Genomic DNA, 18,116 nt, shown 5'->3' with positions numbered 1-18,116 from the left:
GTTTAAAATATATGATGCGTTATTTTTTTTTTTCTATTTATAAAGGAGAGAGAATTCAGTCATGGAAAAACTTCAGAGATGCAAACAACAGCAGAGATGCTTTAGCCAAGGACCTTTACTCCAGACTCTTTGGGTGGATTGTTGGACAGATCAACAGAAAAATATGGACAGCGAAGAAACGTCAATCAAAGTAAGTATTCAATTTCAATTTTTGAAATATTCGTAAATTTTTTACTTTTAACTAGTACTTAAATTTCTAATTTGTCTTATTAAAGTTCTTTAAAAATGAATATATGCCATATATGTCTTTTGTAAAACAAATCCCATACTCATTTCAGCATGGTCAGAGGACCATCAATAAGCCTGCTTGACCTGTCTGGATTTGAGAATTTTACAAACAACAGCTTCGACCAATTTTTCATCAATGCTTCCAATGAAAGGTTACAGCAATATTTTATGGAATATATCTTTCCCAGAGAACAAAGAGAATACGATATAGAAGGAATAGAATGGAGAAACATAATGTACCACTCTAATGATGACGTTCTAGATCTTCTGTTTAAGGTAATAGAGAACGACATGAAAAGAATACAAAAGATTTAAACATCCTTTACTCTTCCTGAGCACCTCCGATCAATCCCAAGTCTTGATACGTTTCAGTTTGTAAGCCGGATTTGTTTTTCACTATCGATGTATGAATTTTTAACAGCAGTATACTACTGTTGCCTTTATTGATGGTTTTCCTTTTGCTAAGCCTTTGGATTTCTGTGTTGTTTTGTGTACTGTTGTTTGTCTGCCTGCCTTTTTAGCAATGGCTTTGTCAATTTATTTTCGACTTGTAAGTTTGAATGCTCCTTTGCTATCATTCGCCTCGCTTATACTATTTATGGTAATGTATTAGACCTCTCTTTTTGATAGTTAGAGAGGACGAAGTAAAAGGAAAAGAATCGAGAAACATTTTGTACCATTAATCATTTATTCTTTTGTCGTTTCCTTGCAGTGTGAGGTAAAATCCATTGAAATAGGTTGAAGGATATCAGCAAGATATTCACACTATTTAGTATATTAAAAGTAATCCCAGTTCATCATACAACGCATTTGTTACTTCATGTGCCAATTTGTCTTCTCATATTTCTGGGATTTTAAGTAACACACATCGTTCATGTTTAAGAATTTTGTTATGATTTTGTTTTTTTTTATTGATTTTTTATAAGATGATGGATTCCTCAGTTTTGCTTTTAAACTTGACGCTGATAAATTTCAAAATTTTAAACGGAATGAATTTATTATGTAAACAATGTTATCCATATAGAACTGATTACTTGCAAGAATTTTATGATACAACACTCACTATAAATGATGAATCGGCAAAATGTTAGAGTCGTTTTCTACTTTTATTTTCGATGCTTATCAATAAGATATGTAGATTTCTAGGAGTATGTATTTTTTATCTTATATATTAGCAGCATAACATTGGCGTGAGAATGATGTATATTTCATTTTTGATATGCGTTTTTGTAATGCATAAGTTATGCTGATTACTTATATATCATAAATTCAAAAAACTTCCATCAAATAAGTCAAAGTTTTTGCAAATGAAAACTAACAATATATCTCTTGAAATGGTACGAAGACTGAAAGTGTCATTGAAAAATGAGGTTGATTTTAAACATACGTCATAATCATATAATTATATTTTAAACATTTGTGTTTGAAAAAGTCAATATTTTCTCAAATTATGTTTTTTATCTGCTTACCCTTTTGGAACATAAAAACATACCTGCACGTCCATGGCATCTGATATCACTATCTTCTTTTCAATAATTTTCATCGTTTTGTATTAGATGATTAGTTGGTGTTTATAATCGTTATATAGCATTAATCTTTGGTGCTTCATAATTCCACATTTTCTGAACCAACAAATAGAAATTTTTAACGATCTTGACTGGCCATACAGTCCTTGCACAGTCAGAGAATTTCTGACCCCACATCAACTGCTCATTTTTATAGATCGTTGTGTTTTTCGTCTTGATGTTTCATGCACAATTGTCTATAGATATATTGTAGGTCTGACCATATACTTATTTTTTCGTTTTAAATGCCAAGCTGTTAAATATCAGACAAGGAGCATTGAATTCGCAAATTGAAATAAAAGTTCGGTTATCAATACATCCGGAGTATTTGAAAGAAATACAAATGAACAAATTCACTTAGCAACTTGACATAGTATTTTCGTTTTTTTTAAATTTTTTATAAAAGATGTAAATCAATATAACGCTGCTATAGTAAACAATTGCCTTTCTATAAAACAAGGTGTAATCAACCATTTAGAAAGTCTGTACTCAGTCAGGAATATGATAGTTATTGTCCATTCGTTTGATGTGTTAGAGCTTTCGATTTTGCCATTTACTTATAGGACTTTTTTCAATAAGAATTTGTTTTGGAGCTGTTTTTTTGTTATTTTTCTTTCAGCTAGTGGGTATGGGAGTATACGTAAATTTTCTACTGTATTCTTAGTAACTGAATCGATCTAATGATATATAACCAAATATGCTATTTTTCCTTAGAAACCGGATGGAATCTTATCATTAATGGACGAGGAGTCTCATTTTCCACAATCCAGTGACAAAAGTTTTGTACAGAAGCTGAACAAATATTGTAGTGAAAGTGATCGATATATTCAATCCTTAAGAAATAAGACCTGCTTTGAAATTCAACATTATGCTGAACAGGTATATACAATATTTTAGAGGATATTTAAGAAGAAAACGGCAAACTCAATGCTGTAAATAAAAAGGAAATTGATTGAACTGATCATTGTAAAATTTAACTATGAAATAATGTCATATTTTGATGCCGATAATAGAACTGGTTTGTAATTGTATGAAGGTCTAAGCAAAAACTTCTGATATGGTTGGGAGACTGAAATAACCTGATACGTCAATAGTACAAGACTCGTCTATATACAAGAATATGAAAAGTAAGATCATTATTCTCTCGACAAATAGGCATTACAAGCTTAGAGTCGGGAATATTTTTTCGGTTTCACTTATTTAGGCCTTTGATAGTTTTTGATTTTCTGTCACCACTACATTTGTAATTGGAACTTAAATATCAAACTGCGCAAATGATGCAACAAATCATTTCGGTAACTCTTAGTTGTGTGTTATGGACTAGATCATTACTATTATTATTTGTTTTCTTGTTAAATAGGTCGTATACAACGCAGATGGTTTCCTGGAAAGAAACAGGGACAATTTAAGTTCTGACCTGGTTGGTTGTATGCTAAACAGTAACAATGAATTCATCAAGGACTTGTTCACTGCATCGATGTCACCAACTGGGACTATTTCAGAGTGAGTATATATTGTGAAGTTTTGTCATATAATTTCTTAATCAAATAAATTTCAACAATTGACAGGTACCCTTCAAATGTACTAGGATATATGCATATATCAACAACAAAAAATAAAGAAATAAGGCTAATACTCCTAACAGGGAAAACATCTTTAATATAAAACGTTTTTTATATAGACTAGACCGTTTGGGTTTTCCGTTCTCCGCCTCTTTCTCCCTAACAGACCGGAATATATGTACATGTATTAGACCGTTGGTTTTCCCGTTTGAATGGTTTTACACTAGTAATTTTGAGTCCCTTTATAGCTTGTTATTCGGTGTAAGCAAAGGCTCCGTGTTGAAAGCCGTACATTGACATATACTGGTTTACTTTTATAAATTGTTTTTTGGATGGAGATTTGTCTCATTGTCACACACACCACATATTCCTATATCTATCTGAAGGTTGATAATAGAAGTCTTTATCATTTACCTTTACAATTAGTAAAAAAAAACATTTTTCAATAAAATTCACTCACATGATTTCTGTATAAAAAAACTAAGGTAAATTCACTTGTTTCAGAAAGACAATAAATAGCTTATGATAAATATTACCAACAGATTTTGGAATTTGGTCAAAGATTTCCTAATACATTTTCGAGACCAATACAGTTTTTGACTATCTTCATGCGTTTATACTTAGGTGATTTGTTTCGAAATAAGCCATTATTTTGTAAGAACCTTAAAATTTACCTTTTTAACGGTTATACTATAAATTTATGTAAATATTGAAAGACTTCTTGAAAATTGCTCTGGTTTGAAATTAGATTTAGGAAATTGGCCCGGATTTTCAATGTTTTAATGACCCCTCCCCTCATCCGAATAACTGTATCTGGCAACGAATAGACCATCACATTTGAACATTCTATGGATGTTTAATTGTATGATGTATAAAATGTAAAAAGTAACTTACAAAAATACCGAACGTCGGGGAAAATGCAGAACGGAAAGTCCCTAATCAAAGGCAAAATAAAAAGCCCAAAAACATCAATCGAATGGAAAATAAATTTAATATTCTTGACTTGGTACAGGCATTTTTTGAGGTAGCAAATGATGGATCAAATCTGGTTTTAAAGCTAGCTTAACCCCTCACTTGTAACTTGTTTCGTTATTTCAGCATTGCTTTTATCTATCTCTAAATCTTGTGAATCTCAACTTTTCGTTTTTACTCAGAGATATAAATCTGCAATGTTTTTATTATTATAAGCCACAAAATATTCAAAAAACCTTATATTTTGATTTTTTATGTTCAGTATCAAACACTGCAAAATGCCAAAACTTAATACTTTATTATAAAAAGGTCTTGTTTTCATTTAACCTTTTTGGCAAATATCATGAATATGTTTTTTTCTTACAAATTATTCCTATGACCTTGGCTTTGTCTATTTTTATAAAGCTTCTAATTTCTTAAATATATATAAATACAGGTGTATGAAGGCTGGGAATGACAATTAATACATAACAAACAAGACCTGTATATTTTAATTATCTTGTTTTTAGTCATGCCCTGATTAATTGAATTAACAAACAATTTTTACCTGAAGTTAATTGTAAATGTAATTACTCATTGATTTACTTGTATTTTTGTCGTAAACAGATTTTATTATATAAAAAAAATCAATTTAAAATCAATAAACTCCCTTTTATTTAATTAAAAGACCAACCCTAAAACATGACATATCATCACCTTCTATATATGAATTATGACGAGTGTCTCCTAATTTGTTTTAATTAAAGTCAGCAAATGTTGCTAGGTCGTCTTATGAATTTTAATGATCCTAAAACAGTTAAGGTTGTCACGACACTTTTTAGGATAATACTTAATGTCATAACGGTCAGGAAATTATCACGTGATATACTTTGTCTAAGTTATTTCATGGTAATAGCAAAATTACTTCCCCTTATTATTTGGCAGATATTCAAACATTCAATTAATATTAACACGAATAATCTTGAAAAACTGGAGTCGTTAATGAAATGATTGACGTAACACGGAAGTTGAATCACAAGGTCAACTATTTAAAATCAGCCATATTGATTCCTAGAGCCAGTCTTTATACGCCTTTTTGTTTAAAAATATACTCATAAATAACACTAAATGTCTGACTGTCATTTTAGAATTTTGAATCTTTTTATAAGATTAAACATTCAAAGTCTGCCTCCGAATTTGATTTCTATTCATATTCATATACGAATTGTAATATGTATCAACTACCAGCAAGATTGCCACAACTTTTTGGTGAGGGCTTTTTATGAAAAATTGACATATAAATGCGACATGACCGGAACGAATTGTTTAACCGTGAAATGATAGTAGTACTTTTGTAATAATCAAACTAATTACCCCTGTACTTTTTTGCATGTACCACTTGAATGAATAATGATGACCTTTCTTATATGAATAAAACATTTTACAAAGTGATAGCAAATACCAGAAAAACTAGTTGTGCTTAATGAAAAGTCAATTAGAATTTTGGAACTTACTCTTTTGTAATCAAACGTATAAAAATTTGGAGGTCATGTTGAGTGTGAAATCTGAGAAAGTAACGATATTACCGCCAACAATAATAAATAAAAAAAAATACTCACCAATGATGACAGGGCTTTAATTGGGTACTACGCAAGACGCACCTTTTGAATTCCAAAGATTCATTAGTGCTACTATAGCAAACAAAAGTTAAAAAGCAAAAAACGTACGTATTTGAAGAGCATTGAGGACACAAATTCCCCATCGGTTTTATATGTTCTTTATTTATTTAACATGGCAAGCAGTAAATTATTCACAATAAAAAATATCTGTGATTTGCAATGTACTAATGTTTTTTCCAACTTAATGATTGACCTTTACTTTCGTTAAAAAGAATGATCAGTACGACACTGTTATATATTCTACTTTCTTTCATTGCAGCTTTGCTAGCAAATGTTCATCACGTCCACGACTACCCAGTATTTGGCCATCAGCAATAGATCCAGATAAACTCAGGGAGAGCTTATCTCGACAAGCATCTTTACGCATCAAGAGGAGGTTTGTTAAATAAAAATAAAGTTTAGTATTTCCTTAATAAAAAAAATATAACTGTAACTGAAGAGGTTTTAATAACCCTATACTAGTATTTGAACTAAGTTTGAAAAAAATCGTTATAATCTAGTGAATCAATTAATACATAGAAACTTTCATTACTATTTAATGTTAAGGAAATTTAATTTAACTTTCTTTCTTTAAAGTCATAAACCAACAATTGAATAGTAATCTTTTTTTTTCATTTTAGAAGTATTTCCTGCGACAGCATTGCTAGCACTATCAATGGTAGATCATCACCAACTGTTACAAATCACTTCAAGGTACAGTCCGAACAAATTTTGAATGGTCAATTTGCCATGAGTAATTTTATTTTTTGAATCAACGCTTTATGATTATATTGTGCATTAACATTAAGTTACTTTTGTTAGCTAATGTAAGCCATATTTAATCAGCAATAACGTAGTTGTTCTTGCCATAGATGCACATCAAGTTATATGAAGAATAGAATAATGATAAGAAAATGTTTCATAATTTTATTGTTATTGCACGTGTAGTAAGGACATGTGTCAAAACGTTAATGTTACATAAATTTAAACATAGTATGCTTTGGAATAATTGTGGTTAATAAACTTTTACAAGTCTTACAGACTTAAACAAGATTAATTCTTTTTTTCTAGAGGTCACTGTCTGATTTGATGACAAAACTGACGCAGTCCCAACCACTGTTTGTTAGGTATGATTTAATTGATATAACCATCGTGTAATTTGTTTGAATATTAATATATTGGTCTGTTTCATGTAAGAAATTATTGTTCTTAAAACAGTTATATATTATTTGTCTTTAAAATTCATCCCTTAATATTCATAACTTGTGGGAGTGCTGCTCACCAACACGAACCCAAATGAAACTGTACTTATGAAACTACTTAAATGTCACTATTCAAAAATGGAATTGATATATGAATCAGTTAAGAACAGAAGAAAGTTCAAACAAGCAGGTACAGAACTAGTGTTCAATAACAAAGAAAATGATGTGACTTTATTCATCAAACTAATAATAATTACTTTTACAACAATAATAACCATGATAATGGTGGTGGTGTAAAGATTTGTATTTTCATTTGTGAGATTTAAACCTCGACAAACTACTGTTGCCTATATTATATGTGTTATTTTGACTATAAGTTATCCAACGTAAAACACTAGTAGATTAAAAAGTACTATGTGAAGACAATGTTTATTTGTAATTTGAACTTTGAGATGATCTGTACATTGATAAAGTTTTAGCTATAATATATCCAAAGGATTACTAGTCTTTCAATTGTCTTACTTGGTTTACTTGGTGTATTGGATTTGCTTTTGAATAAAACGATATTTATGTATTGATCCACCAACAATAGCTTGGTGTCTTCATTAAATACGCAGTTCTACATAGTCACAAGTTCTATATAAAGGTGTGGAAGAAAAGTGAACACAGTCTATCAAATGTTTGCCATCATCTTACTTGTGTCTGTTTCTACCATTTCAGATGCATTAAGCCAAACAAAACTATAGCAGCTGATAAATTTGAGACTGAACTGGTACGGAGACAGATGCTATGCAACGGATTAATGGAAATAGCAGAACTTAGGCGATATGGTTATCCAGTGAGAGTAAAGTTTGAAGACTTTGCTGCAAGGTACATATTTTGTTTTATAAAAAATTTTTAGTTTTCCTTTGTGTTAGTGATACGATATCGTGTAAACAAGTTTTATTGTTTATAAATTCAATACTCATAATAATATAACACACTATTAATCGAAATTTGTTGTTTTTGGGGTTTCTTTTAACTGTTCTTAGGACTTTAAAACTTCTTAATTGTATATTTTGAAATCGGTATTGTACATAAATTGCATATTTCCTTCATTTATTGTTTTATGCTTAGGTTTGCCATGTTGTGTGATTCATCAGATGAAATGTACGGAGATTTTGGAAGGTGTGTGGATATTCTTAAGGCAGCACACATTGAAGGAGCACAATTCGGTAAATCAAAGGTATTTATCCATATTTCTATTTCCGGGAACATTTTGTAAGGTATATAATTGTGATAACGAAGAATAAAATTGCCGAGATCGAAACCATATTGATAACAGTAACCGCAAAAATGAACATTTAAACCATTCTCAAAGTGATTTTTTTCAAATGACAAAATAGAAATTGAAAAATGTTTTGAACAGAGTAAGTTAGTTTCATATTTATAATGACAATTGTATTACACAAGTTTTTTATTCTCCTTTTTGTTTTTTAGATCTTTATGAAAAGCTGGGAGAAAGATCTTCTTGAAGATACTCTTAGACAAAAGGTATGTAAAACTAAGTATTTTTTTCTACTTTTTTTTCATCACGGTTGATTGTTTATGCTTACATATACATAAGTGTAGCAGTGTCAATTAAAATCCGAAATATCAAACCTAAATACATGGGTAACAATTACGTTATTCCTTTGATAAACAAAAATCGAATTCATAAAGAACACAAAACAATAATTATTGTGTCATTAAAGACATCAAACCTAGTTTTGTCTTGACCACGCCAGTATGTATTGACATTATAATTGGTGTTCAGTGACACGGTACGAACAAGCTTTTTTGTATACAAACATTTACATAACAAGAAATTATTGTTATCATGAATCACACAGTTTGATATTTTTGCATATATCAATAAATTAAAAATAAATACAACTCTTTCAGATTGCAGAACAAGAGCAGAAGAGAAAAGACGAAATAGCAAAACAAGAAGAACAAAAGAGAATGGAAGCACTCAGAAGACAATCTTTAGAGTCTATTATTTCTGCAAAGACAACTGATAGCGTCTTTTTTGTCGATACCAGTACTCCAAGCAAACCATTATTAGAACAAATCACCAATGAGTTTACTACTCCAGAGAAGACATTTGAACCAGTTTATACACAAAACAGGGGTGATTTTGGAAGTGTTGCTGACACAATTGATGTCAATGATAGTGTCAGTGTTCAGAAAGGGAAACTGCGGAAATCAGCAGACAGCAAGAGCACATCAACATCTACATCAACATCTATTGATGTAGGAGAAGATTTCGATATGTGGTATGTAACAAGAGCTCATTAAGCAGAACATTACATTGTTACGCTCAGTTGTAACTCTTGAATGCTTCTTTATGGAGATTTTGATATGGTATAAAACATATAACCAATAGATATAGGAAGATGTGGTGTGAGTGCCAATGAGAAAACTGTATTTGAATTTTGAATAGAGAACAGATTTTTTTTTTTTTTATTTTTCATTATACGACTTAGTATTAAACAAAACGGAATGAAACACACCCTGAATTTTATCAATTACTTTTTTTTTTTATTCAAAACAAATGTCCTAATATTCACTGATGATTTTTTTTTATTTCAGGCGACCATATGATATATTCCAAGTTTCGGAGAGAGAGTTTGAGGACAACGACTATGTGTTTAAAGAAATCATGAAGGGAATTCGAGTATTTCTGTACTTGTTTTTCATTGTAATGATTCTGGGGTGCACTGTAGCCAGTAAGATGTCCTTACTTCTGATAACATCTGGAATATCTCAGGTAAAAAGTGTTGCAATTTACTAACGAAGACATCAATACCACGAACAGTAATAGCACGAGCATAAGGGTTCAAATGTCTAGTCTGAGGTATACGAATGATTATATCCATTTTCATTTTACTACATTGTTCTTTGTTAACCTTATTTTTTCTAATTTTTAAAACAGTCTATATTTCTTTAAAAAAATCATTGACTTAAAATGTAAGAATTAAAATGCCATTTGTAATGTCTGTAAATAATAGAAATATTTTGCAGAAAGATGAAAATGCTAGAGGAGAGAACATAGTGCTGTTGGTGATATGTTTATGTGCACCAATTGGTTGGAACTGGCTCAATTCATTCATGAAAATACTGTTTGGTGGTAAAACTTGGCCCTCTATGAAGACATTTTTTGTTGTAAGTACTCGTATAAAGTATACATTTAATTTCATAATTTGTTAATGTCTACATAGATCTTAAAATTTTACAATTACAATGAAAGCTCGTTTTATTATCGTAACATGAGACTGTTTTCCTAATTTTTGTCGGAATCTGGCATATTTTTAATTCAACGACTTGTTTGTACATTTTGTACATTGTAAATATTAAATTATAATTATGATTTATTTCTTTTAGCTGCTGTTATTTGAAGGACTACAAACATTTGGAATGTGTCTGTTGTTGTTCAGAGTATTACCATCGACTGATTTCTTTAGAGGATTAGTGATTACATTTGCAGTGTGTCAAATTCCTAGTTTGCTAAAAGTAATAGTTCACCAGAGGCGCCCGAATTTAAGCATTAGTGAAATCGTTGCTGTTGTGATGAACATTGGAGCATTTTTAGTACAAGTGTCTGCGATTCCCTTTTTCACCATTGGAGAATTTCTTCGTGAAGGAAATCACACTCTTTTGACAGGATATAATGCAACTCATTTTAGCAACACATATGTGATTTGTGAAGGAGGTGGCGAATGGGAACTGCCAGTATCACTTGTATTGATATCTATTGGTTGGTGGGAGAATTATGTGTCTGGCGAATGGACAGTTTTTGGAAAGATAACGATACCATTCAAGCAATGGCGATCTATTTTGCAGGACGTACGTGAAACATCCTATGTTCTTGTTGGTCCATTAAAAATTGGATTATGCATATTTCTCTCGCGATTTTTAACCAACGATAGTGTGTTGGTTCTACCAGCAACAGGGGATTTCAATGCAACGACAAGCGATTTTTCGTCGAAAGCAGAAGAAGTAGGTGTGTCTTATAGCTTAATGTTCATTCAGCTTGGATCTGGAATAATTTGCACATATCTAGCTGGCCTAGCTTGTAAATTACACATGCAGAAAGCAGCATTTGCATTGCCATTGACACTTGCACCACCTCTCACCTTAGTTGTAGTCTTTCTGCAATGTTCATACCAATTTTTGCCAGCCCATTGGCATATTGGAGGATGGTTTTGTCCAAAACTGGATTTATATTCCCTGCTGATACCATTGATTTGTGCAGTGCTTTTGTGGTTATCCTATTCAATTACCGTATCCCATATCTGGTTCCCACAATGTGAAAGAATGGCAAAAATTGAAAAGTAAGTTCATGAATATATATTTAGTGGCTTTATCAATACAATAAAACGCTTTCAAAAATAGTTAAGACCTGGATTGCTTCGAACATCATATGCTGTTAATCTTCATGAATATTCAAACGGCAATCAGTCAACATCTTCTTTTTATATGATAATATCAAAGTCAAAACAAAATGTCGTGAACTCGTTTTAAAATTTCATATTTTAACAAATAGGCAACCAACAAATGATAAAAAAAAATGTAATTTTTTTAATTCTATATCTAGTCTTTTGAAATTATAAAATTCAAGTCATTGTGAGAGGGGCCTAAAGTGTACCATATTGTACATTGTCCTTTATACTTCGAATGGCATCTTTCTACCATAATGTATGCCTATAGAAAATGTTATTTAATAACGTCTCTCTTTTAAGTTTAGTCCAGTGCGAAAATGTTTGGATAAAATAAACATGTAATTTGATTTTGATACCTATTCGTTTGCACTGTTTTGATGAGAGAGAATATTAATTAGAAGATGTGATATGAGTTTGAATGATCTTTTTTTTATATATAGTGCAATCGTGATTCCTTTATTCGAAAGCCTCCTTCAAAAGTGAAAATGCTACTAAAGTTTAAGTACTTTGTGAGCGGTCTTTTCATATGCTAAAATAAACTATTGATGAAGAATATGGTCACATAAAAGTTAGCAGTACTCTTTTAAAGATGTCGTTAGTTCAATTGAAGAAATCAAGTGTCATTCATTTATTCTGCTAATGTATTATTCCGTTACATTGGGCGTTCAGTAATCAGCAATCATTCAAATAAATAAGACAGTAATTCACGTTACTTGGAACAAAAATCTGATATTTTTCTGTATAGTTCACTGGTTACAGTCTTAATTGGTATAGTATCTCATGCTAGTTTTTTTATTTTTGTCTTCTTATAAAACAGAATTTGGTAGAATTGTTTATGCTTCTGGTATGCGTTTTTTTTTGGCATTAAGTAATGATAAATTTAAGATGACCAGTGAACGTGTTTTGTATTCGTCCGTTATTTCTTATTCAATAAATGTTTTTAGTTGAACTCACAATTTTTTTCTCACATTTTTTTCAATGTTAATTAAAGGAAAACAAGTTTTAACAATTTGTAGGGTATGTTGTAGTGACATTGCTTAACTGTAGATTTATGGAAAATTGATGATTATCATTACAACATTAATACTGCTCATATAAACCCCAATGTAGACTATAGGTAACACGACACACAAGTAATAAATTATTCTCGATTATGTTGTTCATGAACATTTCTGCTGTATTTGTCAGAATGAGAAAGATTTAAAAGTCTCTACTTTAAAAAAAAGAAACAAAAATAAGTACTGCTAGTACAATTACAAATCACAAAGACATTGCATCCCCCAATCACATAAGTTATTACCGTTTGAAAAAACAAACTTCCTTTTCATTTGGGCTACAATATAAAATTCCATCTAAAAATGGAGAGGAGTTATGTAAAACATATGAAATATCACCTTAAAGATTAATTTGATTCATTCTATCTACATGCTAATAATTTGCATTGAAAATATCTAATTTTTCATCAACAGACTGTTTATAACACCCCACTTTGAGACCATTTTCCCGGATTTTACACTTACCATGAAAAGAAGACGAAACGACAAAGAAATAAAGATAACAGGATTTGATACATTCCGTTATGTTGGTGACGATACTTATTGTGAAGAAATATACTCAGTAAACAATAGAATACCGTTTGTGTATGTATGTGCTACAATGTGGCACGAAACACGACAAGAAATGACCCAACTGCTCAAATCTCTATTTCGGTAAGTTGTATTGCAGTTATGAATAAAATAAATTTCAGAAAAGGTTCCGTATGACAAACAAATATTTCTGGTACTTCAGAACGGTGATGTATATAATTTGGGAAAAGCTATCAATATATTTCTTTTATATGTATTTTCATGTTGCGGATGGATAAGGATAAATTGTTCTGACGGGAATGCAACAATTGAAATATTAGTGAATTATTGATTACCAAACGGTACTTACGGAAGCTGAATACTAAAATTTATGATAAAAGGGATGATTTTTCATTTCCTATCGTTAATTATCCGTTTTTAGATGGTGACGTTCCCTTGTCACCATCTTACGGTGTTTATATATCTCAACTTGTACGATTCGCTCGTGTATGTAACAATGTTTTAGATTTTAACGAGAGAAATTTATGTATTACTGAAAAATTATTACACCAGGGTTTTCGATATCACAAACTAGTCAAAACATTTACTAAATTTTATCATCGGTATAAAGACATCATTCGTAAATATAGCTCAACATGCAGACTTTTTATACGTTCAGGTATTTCACATCCAATTTTTTATGGAAATATTCTTTATAAAGCACAAAGGTGTCAGTATTCACCTCATAAACTTACAAAACCTTTGAATAGACTTATTAAGAAGGGATATAATTACGATACTGTTGTCAAGTCATTAAAGATTGCATATTTTGGCGTTAATATTGAGTCACTGATAAGGTCTTTGCGTCGGAACTAAACACATTTATTCTAAAAACAGTTGTTGGCATGACACGGGTTATGTTCTTCTCATATATGTTATGATGGTATGATACTAAACCCCTTACGGGAAGGATTGTGCCTGATGTTCATATGATGAAATCATAATCTTTCAGTCAGTTTAATTGAAGTCTGGAGCTGGCATGTCAGTTAACTGCTAGTAGTCTGTTGTTATTTATGTATTATTGTCATTTTGTTTATTTTCTTTGGTTACATCTTCTGACATCAGACTCGGACTTTTCTTGAACTGAATTTTAATGTGCGTATTGTTATGCTTTTACTTTTCTACACTGGTTAGAGGTATAGGGGGAGGGTTGAGATCTCACAAACATGTTTAACCCCGCCGCTTTTTTGCGCCTGTCCCAAGTCAGGAGCCTCTGGCCTTTGTTAGTCTTGTATTATTTAAATTTTAGTTTCTTGTGTACAATTTGGAAATTAGTATGGCTTTCTTTATCACTGAACTAGTATATATTTGTTTAGGGGCCAGCTGAAGGACGCCTCCGGGTGCGGGAATTTCTCGCTACATTGAAGACCTGTTGGTGACCTTCTGCTGTTGTGTTTTTTTATTTTGGTCGGGTTGTTGTCTCTTTGACACATTCCCCATTTCCATTCTCAATTTTACTTACATAAGGTTCAACTTCACATTCGTACATGTTTTAACACTGATTTTTGTGTATTCTAAATCGGATGCAACCTTAGTTCATATATATATTAACATATATTAAATGCAATAAGAAGATATAAATCAAGAAAAACAGAATTCAAAGTGACAAATAAACTCATCATAGATACCAGTCATCTCACTGAAGTTTATTCCGCATTTGTTCTGTTCATGTTGTGTAAATTATTAAACTTTCCTATTTTAAGCTTTTGTATTTTTAAAGATGGTTTCTACTGCACAATCTCTTTTTGGGCACATACATTAAGCTATGTTTATTTCCCATTTATAGGCATTACGTTTTCTGGTCTTTGCGTCCGTTCGTCCGTCTGTTTGTTCGTCCGTCCGTTCGTCCCGCTTCAGGTTAAAGTTTTTGGTCGAGGTAGGTTGTTTTTTTAAGTTGAATTCAAATCAAATTGAAACTTAGTAAACATGTTCTCTTTGTTTTGATCTTTCTAATTGTTATGTCAAACTAGAGATTTTTTCCCATTTTCACTGAACATAGAAAATGATTGTGCGGATGGGGCATCCTTGTACTTGGGACACATTCTTGGTTTTTTTTTAATTTCTTTTATCGTTAGCAATATTTGAATTAATTTTTATCTTTTCAGACTTGACTATGTCCACTGTGCAAGCAAACTAGCCCAAGATAAATTCAGAATCAAAGATCCAGATTTCTTTGACCTTGAAAGTAAGAACTGGTATAAGTAGTATTTGTTGTGAAATATAATGGTCAACTACAATGAAACACATTTATTAAGCTCATCTCGGTTGATGTTTTATGTTTGTAAAATATTATCTTATGAACAGGACGAAATTCATTTCTCGCAAGAATTTACTACATTGTACATCGTTCTTTCGTCATTTTATATTTGTAAAGTAACATTGAATCGAACATGACAAATGATAATTGAGTTTTTACAAAATGATCACCTTACTTGGAATACATAGATTGACAAAAAAAGATTTCTTTTTTTTTAGTGCACATTATTTTTGACGATGCCTTTGAATTGGACGAGTCGGTGGATAAATATGTTCCAAATGGCTTTGTTAGATTACTATATGACTGTATGGAAGACGCAGCAAGGTAGGCAGATTAAGTAAACAGTCAAGATAACAGCAGAGTTCGAATGGAGTTAAACTATTTGATACTTTAAAACGCACATAACAGGTTGCTTCAAAAGTGATTGGGCCGCACAAATGAACAAAACAAGTTCCATAAAAATGCCTATTGTTCTTCTAAAAATGAAAAGCACTTACAGAGAAATTAATGTGGCTTAAATGTTATAATTTAAAACAAGAAATAAAGTATGAATACTTTAAAACATAGAACGGCATTTCAATTTTAAACACTCCCACATTTTTATTCTTTTATTATTTTTATTTAAATTTTATAAGTATGTAATATATATTAAACGAATTCAATTTAATGTTATTGATTTAAATTTGATTTGTGGTATTGCCATTGGACAATTAATGATGAACTTTGTCGTTTAACAACCATGTAGTTGACAGGTTTGACAAAAGGGTGTATTTTAAAACAGTTTTTTTTTTCTCGCTTTATTCCGGAAAACGCCCTGTATAACGCCTGTGACAGTCATAATAACTCACTTCTGCAAGTTTAAAGTACGAGATACATTTACTGGACATGATTTATGGTAGTGACTTAAACTGCATACTGATAAGGCGGTAGAAATATGTGGATCGAATTAAACAAGGGAGCTTAAAATTCTAAAAATACAAACTCACATTTAATTATGATAAATTGGCTTTGCATTGGGTTCACTGCAAACATGTAAATACACGAGGACACGTCTTTTTTTACTTATTTGACTGCATCAGTTGATGATAGCGTTTTTGTTTTAAGTTTAATATCTGTACATTCTCTTAAAAAAGATAAACTTTTTTGTTTTTAAAATATTTTTTACTGTTATTTATTGCATGTTACAAAAATGCATGGTAAAAAGAAGCATAGAATTAAACACCATGTATATATGTGCATGTAAATGGACAGCTGATGACATGACATTAATAAACTGTTAATACATATAACAGCTTGCAGTAAAGTTGTCACATAATTATTACATTACATATGTCAATTAAAGGGATAATAAATAACAATTAGAAATGGAGAAGAAATATGCATTCATTGTCTCTATTTAATGCAAATTATTATTTTGAGGCGAGGAAACTTTATTTTTTTCAAGTGAATGAATATAATAACAAATTTGGTATTGTGGATGAATTTTACATCAAACAAGAAGTAAAAATGCATAATATCGAACAACAAGGAAATTTAAAACGAAAAATCCTTCCTCAAATGGCAAAATAGAAAGCTGAAACATATCAAACGCATGGCTTAAGGTGTTGTACATGCCTTTCCTTATTTAAAAGATAGTGTATTAGTTTTTTTGTTGTTGTTGGCTTAAATGAATTTAAGATACTTTTATCAAGTAAGATATAAACTAAATACAATTACAGAATTAACAAACCAGTTTGAGAAGACAAATTAAGATAATTCTACATAGATATTACTGCCGACATAATCAAACTTTTAAAAGGTGAATCCATGTAAAATTTGTAAATTTTTAAAAAGAACAAACAAAAAATTTACTTATATCCGGTTCATTATAAATCCAATTAATGACCAGAGTAAATTATTTTCTATTAACTATTAGGATAAATAGATTACTAAGAATAAATAACACAATCTAATCAATTGAAAAACACTTTCGTTTTTGATAAATTTTCAATATGTTTATGTGGTAATTACGTTGTCAACTTGATTATAACATATCAATTCACCAATTGTTTTATTAATTCTAACGCCCTATGAGTTAATGAGTGTCTTGTTAGTCAAAACAAAATTTTCATTGTAATCACACCTTTCACTAACATAAGCCACCAATACATCTTTAATACGAGATCCATAACATTATTCAAAATCATACTGCGTTCTGTGAACTAATAATATATAGTAATAAACAATGATTTACAATTTGATGAATCTTGAATAAGTGCAAAATTATGAGGTATATATGAAAAATGCGATATTGCCAATTAGACAAATATCCACCAGAAGTGAAATGAGGTGAATGGTAACAATGAGAGGCAACTGCGTTGCCTTAAATGAGAAAATTCATTCGTATAGTCGACTATATCAAAAAAAGTTTCGACATGTTAAAATATGAAAAATGTTTGTCAATTAGATAATAATTTGGTCTATTCCGAGCGCAGTATGATTAAGATAGTTGCCATGACACCCTGTAAAGGTTTCTTGCTCTTTTTCTTATCTTTAACATTGCATA

The 18,116-nt window shown here is 30.7% G+C and overlaps 1 protein-coding gene across 1 annotated transcript in view; it reads left to right on the top strand.

The window, feature by feature from the left end:
* LOC134715334 (uncharacterized) overlaps positions 1-18,116 on the top strand; it is a 33,534-nt gene that overhangs the window by 9,788 nt on the left and 5,630 nt on the right. Inside the window, exons 9-25 of the mRNA XM_063577443.1 lie at positions 46-190; positions 339-564; positions 2,568-2,732; positions 3,214-3,356; positions 6,305-6,421; positions 6,666-6,738; positions 7,096-7,151; positions 7,947-8,096; positions 8,343-8,451; positions 8,706-8,759; positions 9,150-9,523; positions 9,840-10,017; positions 10,272-10,412; positions 10,632-11,581; positions 13,159-13,398; positions 15,420-15,499; positions 15,790-15,895. Coding sequence (XP_063433513.1) covers positions 46-190; positions 339-564; positions 2,568-2,732; positions 3,214-3,356; positions 6,305-6,421; positions 6,666-6,738; positions 7,096-7,151; positions 7,947-8,096; positions 8,343-8,451; positions 8,706-8,759; positions 9,150-9,523; positions 9,840-10,017; positions 10,272-10,412; positions 10,632-11,581; positions 13,159-13,398; positions 15,420-15,499; positions 15,790-15,895 — 3,307 coding nt within the window. The remainder of the gene's footprint in view (positions 1-45; positions 191-338; positions 565-2,567; positions 2,733-3,213; positions 3,357-6,304; positions 6,422-6,665; positions 6,739-7,095; positions 7,152-7,946; positions 8,097-8,342; positions 8,452-8,705; positions 8,760-9,149; positions 9,524-9,839; positions 10,018-10,271; positions 10,413-10,631; positions 11,582-13,158; positions 13,399-15,419; positions 15,500-15,789; positions 15,896-18,116) is intronic.

This window comes from Mytilus trossulus, chromosome 4 (genome assembly GCF_036588685.1).
Source record: "Mytilus trossulus isolate FHL-02 chromosome 4, PNRI_Mtr1.1.1.hap1, whole genome shotgun sequence".
Lineage (NCBI taxonomy): Eukaryota > Metazoa > Mollusca > Bivalvia > Mytilida > Mytilidae > Mytilus > Mytilus trossulus.
This window is presented reverse-complemented; position numbering and strand designations above follow the sequence as displayed.